The sequence below is a fragment of the Silene latifolia genome, chromosome 8 (assembly GCF_048544455.1).
Source record: "Silene latifolia isolate original U9 population chromosome 8, ASM4854445v1, whole genome shotgun sequence".
Classification (NCBI taxonomy): domain Eukaryota; kingdom Viridiplantae; phylum Streptophyta; class Magnoliopsida; order Caryophyllales; family Caryophyllaceae; genus Silene; species Silene latifolia.
This window is the reverse complement of record NC_133533.1, coordinates 113,003,795-113,013,092: the sequence shown is the minus strand read 5'-3', so window position 1 is coordinate 113,013,092 and position 9,298 is coordinate 113,003,795. Positions and strand designations below refer to the sequence as shown.

General features: G+C 30.9%; 1 protein-coding gene across 1 annotated transcript; it reads left to right on the top strand.

Annotated features, from left to right (window-relative positions):
- The first annotated feature begins 3,967 nt into the window (after positions 1-3,967).
- On the top strand, positions 3,968-8,150 carry LOC141597424 (axial regulator YABBY 5). The gene is made up of 7 exons (XM_074417883.1): positions 3,968-4,439; positions 5,120-5,275; positions 6,964-7,111; positions 7,299-7,347; positions 7,467-7,542; positions 7,661-7,738; positions 7,868-8,150. The coding sequence occupies exons 1-7, from the start codon at positions 4,356-4,358 to the stop codon at positions 7,913-7,915; spliced, it is 639 nt and encodes a 212-aa protein (XP_074273984.1). The 5' UTR covers positions 3,968-4,355; the 3' UTR covers positions 7,916-8,150.
- The last annotated feature ends 1,148 nt before the right edge of the window (positions 8,151-9,298 follow it).

The following is a 9,298-nucleotide window of genomic DNA, read 5'->3' as shown; positions in this document are numbered from 1 at the left end:
TCTTTATTATTATCTTCCTTACCTCTATTATAACAAGCTGATATCAAAGCCTTTGAGTTTATTTTTGATCAGCAAGGGAAATATCGGCTATATGAACGTGAAATTGCCAAAAGGGGAAACCACGCTCAGGCTATGGTTAAAGCTTGAGAGTTTGTATATGATAAAATCCAAATATTTCGAATATCCAATAATAATCGCATCGAATGCGGATATCTATATTTTGTAATTTAATTGAGCGATTAAGTTTGAAACACTATTATTTTCGTCATCTTATACGATGATTTGTTTTTATTTCCCTACTTCAATGATCTCGACATTAATTAAAATTTATACATCACTTATATGTTATATTTTAATATGTTTTAAGTATTTTGTTGGTTATTTAGTCACTTAAAGTGTCTAGTTCAATACATCATATACTCTGTACAATATTTAAAATAGAGGTGAAAGTTTTAAAATTATGTAAAAATGGAACATTGCCAAAACAATAATAGAGAGATTTTATTACGATGACCAACTACGCTCATAAATGATAAAATGATGATGAAATAAAAGAATAAATACTAAATAACACAAAAATATATTTTGAGATGATCAAATATCCAAATATTTTAAAACTAATATCCATATTTGATCCAAATGAATAGAAATTTAGGATGGATATCCAATCCAAACTTAATCTTCGAATCGAATATCCAACATTTTGGATTTGATTCGATATAGATATCGGATTGATTTTGATTATCAGATTTTTACTTAGTGCCAGAGGCTGGTATGGTTTGGTTAATGAATAAGTGTAGCAACTAACTTATATATAAATATATAATCCAAGCATATTTCAAAAGATTAGCATATAACTTTTTTTTTTTTTTTTTTTTTTTTTTTTTTTTTTTTTTTTTTTTTTGGTAAATTCCATAAATGAAATAATAATAATAAGCGCCTAACATAGACATTCATTATCCCTCGTCTCATAATTACATAGTTTGATTTCATCCACCAGATTGTATAGTGGCAAAGAAAGGGGTTAGAATTGAGAGGGACAACACATACACCTTATTTCACAATTATAGCTAGCCATACTCATCTGTCTTTTTTTATTAGTCCCTCCAAAAATCTTCTTCATCAAGCTCTCATTTCATTTACTTTTCACCACTTCACAATTTTCCACTTTTACTTCAAGCCCTTGATTCAATAAATTAAGGGCGCACATAAATACACTCATAAAAATGACCGAAACACTCGAATTATAAGTAATGAACGAAAATACCCCTAACTTTATTATAGTAACTGCATTTGACAGGTTGAAAATTAAAGGTAAATCAATATAAAACATAAAACTAGTGTCTCAGAATATCTTTAAGGCCACCCTAAATTAATCTATCCATTCTAATCAATTGTTTATTTTTGAAAAAAATGTATTTTAATAATTAAACTATATGAATAATGCAATGTGCATGTTCTTAGTGAATCATATTCCACCAAAATAAATCTATATAATTTTTATTTATGTACTTAATTTTCAAAAATCAAAATCCAGTCGCCTTACAAAATTGAAATATCATCTACCAGAAACGGGGTAATAATTAGTTGTCCAAGTAAACGTAATTAGAAAATCCTAAGGTGAGTCAGATACGCAACCGAACTGATCTTGGCTTGAGGACCCGGTTTGGAGCTTGCCGAGCCTGAAAAAATGGTCGCTCGCTCAAACTCAAATTGGAATAGATTCGGGTTCTAATCAAGCTTGATTTAATATTCATATTCTTTTTCTTTTTTTCACTTTTACAAATAATTGATTTATTTAAAAATAATATAAAATTTTAAAACAAACTCTTACATAATATAAAGTTAGAAACCACATATACGAAAATAGCATCTAGATAATTGTAGATAAAATAATTATAAAAAATTAACATCATAGTAAAGTTTAAAAGGGCTAAAACGAGTTTCAATTGAAGCATTGTTGAGCTCGAGCTCAACAATGATTTGGTCAAAATTGGCTCGTACTTAAGATCATCAATTTGACGAGCTCCAACCTAACTTTGATCTAAACGATTGTGAAGATTGGTCAGATGAACCAAGCTGATTTAAACACGCCCCTATTTATAGTACAACTTGTTAAATTGCTAAAAGAAAACAGCGACATTTCTCTTAATACTAAGGGCTTGAGCCTAGGTCTTTGATGAAAATAAGGTATAGTTACCAACAAAAGTACCCTACATACCGCCTCACCCTCATCCACTACCACTTCTTTTGATTTCCACGATATCCCCATCAACATGAAAAGGAAAAAAAAAATATCAAGAATATAACGTTATTGTTTTTACAAAGAAAAATTACCTATACGCTTTTGTATATTTACGCTATGTCTGACTAGATATTTTAGGTAGTTTATTTTACTAAACGATTTATGTGCAAAATTTTAGTTAGCTTATATTTGTGCAAGTATTTGGTAAGCAGTTTATCTAAGCAAATAAGCTACTGAAATTAAGACAGACTTGAACTGAAATGAAATACTACTTATTAGGGTAGCATGTGACAAATAAGCTAACTTATTTATTTCTGGAAAGTAACTTATTTTATCAATATTAGTTATTTTTTCAGTTAGTTCGCATAATAGTATAACCCGCGGTAGCTACATTTATTGCGCCAATAACATAACTAAAATCGTTAAAATAAGCATATAGGAGAAAACCCTGTTCTTTCTGGCTTAATTTCAGCTCATTTTAGTTCAGCTACACGCAGACCCCTTTCTGTTGGACTTAATATCAGCTTATTTTAGTCCAGTTAAGCTTCATTCAGTTCAGTTCAGCTCATCTCTTGACAAATTAACTCTTACTTCAATTTAGTTCAGTTCATTTCAAATCCATTCATTTCAGTTCAGTTCTTATCAGTCGAAAGGAACATGGCCTCAATTTAGCTCAACTCATTTCAGTTCTACTCTACTCAAATTAACTCATGCTTCAGCTCCTAATTCAATTCATCTCAGCTCAGTTTAATGCAGTTCAGTTTCATTCAGTTCGGTTTAGGCTAAGAGAATATAGCCTTAGGTTATTCATATTGTTTTTTTAAGGGTTTTTTATCAAACACAACCTTTAAAAAACTTTTTTTTCCAAACACCACCTTTAAAAAAAAAGTTTGTCAAACACAACCTTTAATAAAAATTTTTTTGTCAAACACGACATTTTGGCCAAAGTTTGAGCACTTGTAATGGAGTGACTTTCAGTTGATGTTTGAGATAGCAAATAAGATCGGTTTGAGGTGTTTTTGAACTCGTTGGAAAGGTGGGAGTATAGGCTTTCCAGCGGTTGTCAACACGGTGGTCAAAGATGGCCTTATAAGGAGTAGATTAGTGTATAAAGTAAGGCTGGTCACACGGGGTTGATGTAAGTTAAAGTAAGATTTTTCCGTGGGTCAATTCACTCCCCTGAACCACCACATACAAGTTACAACCAACGGACACCACAAACAACACAACTACGATATACCTTGCACTCCCTTCAATCTACCTACCAAATTTCAGACTAAACAAAGTATCATAACCCTATTAAAAGACCCTCGAAAACCCCTATAACAACCCACTGTAAACCCAAACTTCTAACTCTTTCTTTGACCAGCCTTACTTTACGCACCAATTAACCCCACATAAGACCACCTTTGGCCACCGTGTTGATAACTCCTAGAAAGTCTGTACTCCCACCTTTCCAACAAGTCTAAGGACACCTCAAACCGACCTCGTTTGCTATCTCAAATATAGACTGAAAGTCATCCCATTGCAAGCGGCCAAAAAGTCGTGTTTGACAAAAAAAATATTATTAAAGGTTGTGTTTGACAAACTTTTTTTTTAAAGGTGGTGTTTGGAAAAAAAAGTTTTTTAAAGGTTGTGTTTGACAAAAAACCCTTTTTTTAATTATGAGGTGACGGACTCTTAAAAAACAAGCATAAATACAGACCAAATAGTCTAGCAATTGATTTACTAACCACTATTTTCCCTTACCCTACAAAAAAACTCCCTCTTCCTTTGATCTCCCCCTTATCATCCGGGCTCCTTCACAATAACTACAAACAACAATTCTTATAACAAATCCTGGATTTGCTATAAATACAACAAAAATTAATGAATTTTAGTATTTTACTGTAGGGAAAAAAAGAAGTAAGATCATCCATCTTTAAAGCAACCTAGTTTCCAAAACAAAGAATAATAACACATTAACCACTCTCTCTAGTTATAAGTCCCCTTAGCTTTATTATCAAAAAACCGTTTCGTCTTCGCAAGTTGGGCATTTCTAATCTTTCCATTTATACCACTACTTTCTGATCGACATCCAGATAGAGGAGAGAGAATTCATTTCATAATCATGTCTTCGAGTTGTGTCGAAAATGTCCCTTCAACTGAACAACTTTGCTACATCCCTTGCAACTTCTGCAATATTGTTCTTGCGGTCTTCTTCTCTTCCTTACTTTCCCCTTCTTGTTCTATTTATTTCATAGTTTTACGGATTTTTTTTTATTTTGTTCAATCCAGTTTCATAATACGTTTGATTAAAATACACTTTATATATATATAAATTGAACAAACGTATGAAACTGGGCTGAACTGAGTGAATATGTGTTAGATTTTGTCACGAAGAGTTGGATTTTATTTTTATTTTTAGTTGTACGGCTAATTTTGTCAAGTCTTTGTCTTCTACACCCTCTTTTTTTATTAATCAATTTCACCTGCTAATTTATTCTTTTTTTTAGTCAAAGTAAAGGCACATATAAAGGACTCCTAGCCTCTTAATTAAGAACACCACCCATGAGAGATTGGTGTTTAATTTTGAGCTCACTTTTTTTTGGATCTTGAAAGCAAAGCTTAAAAATCCATTTTCATACCCTAATTTTCAAAATCCATCTAGATTCCAATAAATATATCGTATATAACTCTGTTCGTTCAGGGATAAGACTACACACATCCAGCACTGCATCGATCATATAATTGTTTACCCTAGAAATTGTCATTATTTTCAATGGAAAGAGTTAACTTAAGTATGTTATATCTAATAATTGAGGATTATATTGATGAATTAATGATTTTGAGAATTATTCATAATAATTTTTTAATTTGTGATTGAATTTTCAGGTGAGTGTGCCATGCAACAATTTGTTTGACATAGTGACGGTCCGATGTGGGCACTGCACTAATCTATGGTCAGTGAACATGGCAGCTGCTTTTCAATCACTCTCCTCGTCTTGGCAGCACCACCACCACCACCCGCAACAAGACTTTCATAATCAGGTTTGATTTTATCGACTTTTCAAAGGCTCCCGTTAATAACGAGATAAAATCGACATTAGTCTTATGTTGAATCCTAATAAGAGATACATATAGACTCCGGTTTCTGAATCAAACTTATTTAATCAATTTAATCAATCAATAGCAAATAAACTGGAGTTAGGGTTTTTAAACATCTACTGTATATTGCATAGCTTAGACTTAATTAAGTTGTGTACTTGTGTGAATATATTTAAATTTACGATTAGTGTCACAAACATACTTGATTATCTTTCGAGATTTTTTTTAACTAGACTCAAAATGTGTAATTAAATATCGTTATTCATGTTCGAGAATCAAATGTACCTAAATTTTAGATAAGAGGGTTAACAATAGTCCATACAATTTCATGTCTTAACAATAGTCCATACATAAATAATACAGCAGATCACTGGGTTTCACTTCCACCCGGTAAGACGGTTTAACTTTCATATTGTAAGACACTCCTCTCATAAGAAAGTTATTATCATATAATGCTAATAAATGAGTTATATTTAATTACAATACAACTGTCTTACAATATAAAACCGTTTCATGCAATAATTACTGGATACGAAGTACTCTATAATTATGAGAATGAATATAATGAGTCAATGTAACCTGTGATACAAAATTCAGCTTTAAACAATCTACTAAAGCTGCCATAATATTTAGTGTTGTTAAAATGAAAAAAAATGCAGCTTTTGTCTCCTTTCAAATCAATCCTACAACATTGTTTTTTGTTAAACTAAACCTTGGGATTTGTTCTGCTAAGTTTTGACCTTGATTTGATTGTGATTTGATAGCTAATGTCCTAGGTTATCCAGGCACACATACCTTGGTTCTCTCAATTTCTTTTTATTTTTCTTATTTATTTATTTATTTATTAAATCATTCTAGACTCAATGCCTCTCTATGTCAGAGTATATTTTTTCTACAATGGCTATTAATTTAATTAAATTTTTGAATGTTTTTATAATATAATTAGACATACTGATAGCTTTTCTGTCGGTCTTATATTTCTAGGAGAAACCGTTTGTTCATTAAGTTGTTCATTCTTTCATTTTATCAAGTTCATCAAATAAGAAAGATAAAGAAATTAAAGGATATACTCTATATTTCTTACCTCACGCATCATTTTAACCTCATAATGTGAGTTATTAGATATTGTAAGTAGACCATATACTCGCTCTGTTCATCCTAATTTAATATAATTCTCAAAATATGCGACAATATAAAAGGTTGAACAGAGAAGCACAAGACTAAAATTAATCTTACTTGTAAAGTTGTAAGATATCAACCACCTCCATTTCATTATAGCTTGATTAATCTTATCACCATTTATAGGACTTAAGACTTCAGGAGGACATTTGTTAACAATAAGAACACATATAATGACACAGTTATTACATAACCCGTCTGAAAACCAGTTTAATTCACTTGGTTGTTATATTACTTCATTTCATGATAATTTGAACCGTTTTCTTTTCAATTATTCGCCTATATTTCATGTTGGACAATGCCAACATGATTTAACGTCAAAAATATATAGGATCGACTATCATGAATTGTCTTTTTTTTTTTTTTTTGTTGAGTAAAGATCGACTATCATGAATTGTCAACCGTCGCACCATACCTAATGTGTTAATTAAATGTGTTGTTAATTATGTTAGGCATCAAACTATGGTAACATGGGAGAATTCAGAATCGATAACATGGCTGCATCTACCAAGTACAATTTCAATAACAAGATGGCATCACTTCGTTCACCTTCTCCTAATGCAACCAACATTTCTACTGAGGAAAGGGTTGTCAACCGACGTACGTATCCATTCTAATTACTATACTAGCTATCTCGTATTATATTCTCTTCGTCTCAATTATTTGTTTGCTTTATTTTATTCGTTGTTTAATCCAAATAAAGTAAACAAATGATTGGGACGGAGCGTATAGTTCACTTTAATTTCAATTATTTGTTGATTTTTGAACTTCGTCTTTAATTTTGCAGCACCGGAGAAGAGGCAGCGTGTACCATCTGCTTACAACCAATTTATAAAGTAATTAATTATATTTAGTCTAGAGCTTAACTTGCAACTCTTGTGATGATTTATCATTAAAGTTATATATATCAAAATTGACAATACTTTTTCATTTCAAATTATGTGAAAAATAATAGAGAGGAAATTCAAAGGATCAAGGCTAACAACCCGGAAATCAGCCATAGGGAAGCATTCAGTACCGCTGCCAAAAATGTAAGTAATTTGATAAATGGGTTTTTGAAAAGAGATTAATCATTTGGTTATTTATTTGATCAAAAATTATAGAATAAGATCGTCTTACTGTATAAGAATTTCCTTTTATTTCTCGCAGTGGGCACATTTCCCTCACATTCATTTTGGACTAATGTTGGAGACCAACAACAACAACCATGCTAATAAGTTGGATGAGGTAATTAACTTAATCTCTCTGTTAACAATGATTGTCCTCGCTAAGCTTAAATCCTGACTTCGTCACTGTATTTAGGTAAACGAAGCTCGCTCTTAATGCAATTATCTAAATTTTGTTTTTCCGATTCAGGCATCCCAGAAACAACATCTGTCAACGACTGCGTTACTAAACAATTAACAATCCGGCCAATGCAAGGTTCAAGACGCTTAAAGCGCAATATGTATGTTGTATGTCTTCATGTACATGATGATGACAATGTTTAATCTGTATTCAGAGACTTATTTATTAGCTTTCTAAGTATTAGTTTCGAGTTGTTCTTCATTCTTGTGTGAGTTACTTGGTGTATGTTTTGTTAATGAAATCTCATGAAATTTTCAGTTTATTGTTATTTTAATTACCATGTTCATTTCAATTGTTATATAATAATTACTAAACTGTTATATCCCAGTGAGACTAATCTTAAAATTTCCATAAAATGTATCCTGGAACTAACCCTCCAACCAGGCCAATGCATCCTTGCCCTAATGCATTCCATATGAATGAGCCCAATAGCCTTTATTGCCTTAAAACATGAATATATATCGAATAGTCATTAAGTCTTTTTTAGGACGGAGATATCTAGTGTTCTAAGATTAAACTGGATCACACTTGAATATATATTAATAGGACAAATCATTTGTTAGTCCTAGACATCATAATTTTATATCATCTATTACACTTAATCCGTTTTAAGTTAAGTTTAAGACGAATATTATCGCCGTAAACAGTAATTTGTGTATTATGGTATGAGCTAGAATGTTATGCACATCTTCGTACGTAAGAGGTTGAAATACGTACGGTATCGTAGCTTAGAAATCACATGTCCTGAATTTTGATTGATTCATAGATTTGATTGATTATAAATAGCACTAGCTAGTAGCTACTATTATCGAATCAATCACCACAATTCATGTAGGGATTTTAGGTATAAACAACACAATATTTACGAGGTTCACCAACTTAGCTAAGTCCTCACTATAGTCGCACTAGGAATTTTATTGATCACTCACAAAAAATGATGAATAACTAGTGTAGTTCCCGTGCAAATACACGATACTTTAGATATAGATATTAGAGAATTTGACAATTCATTAAACTAATACTCAATCTATCTATATATATATATTAAAGAAAGTTTTTTCGAGCGATATGAGAGCGTCCACATCATCAAAAATCAATTTAGGAAAGTATAATTTTTGATGTAAAAAATAAAGTGAAAAATCTTTTAATTATTATAATATGTATATTTCCTAAATTATATTCAAGTGATATTTCCAATTTTTATATCAAACTTTTACATTTCATTTGGCAAAAAAATATCGTTTAAAAAATTATGAAAATAATATAATTAGCTTTGTGGTAAAAAATGCTATTATTAGAGTATAAATTTCATATTATTTGCACATATTAAAGATGGTGTACTTCTTAATATGTAAAATTGTGTAATTTTTAATATGTTTTGTCCCACATTGGAAAATAACGTATGTGTGGTGAATATACTACATATAAATAGTAGAATTG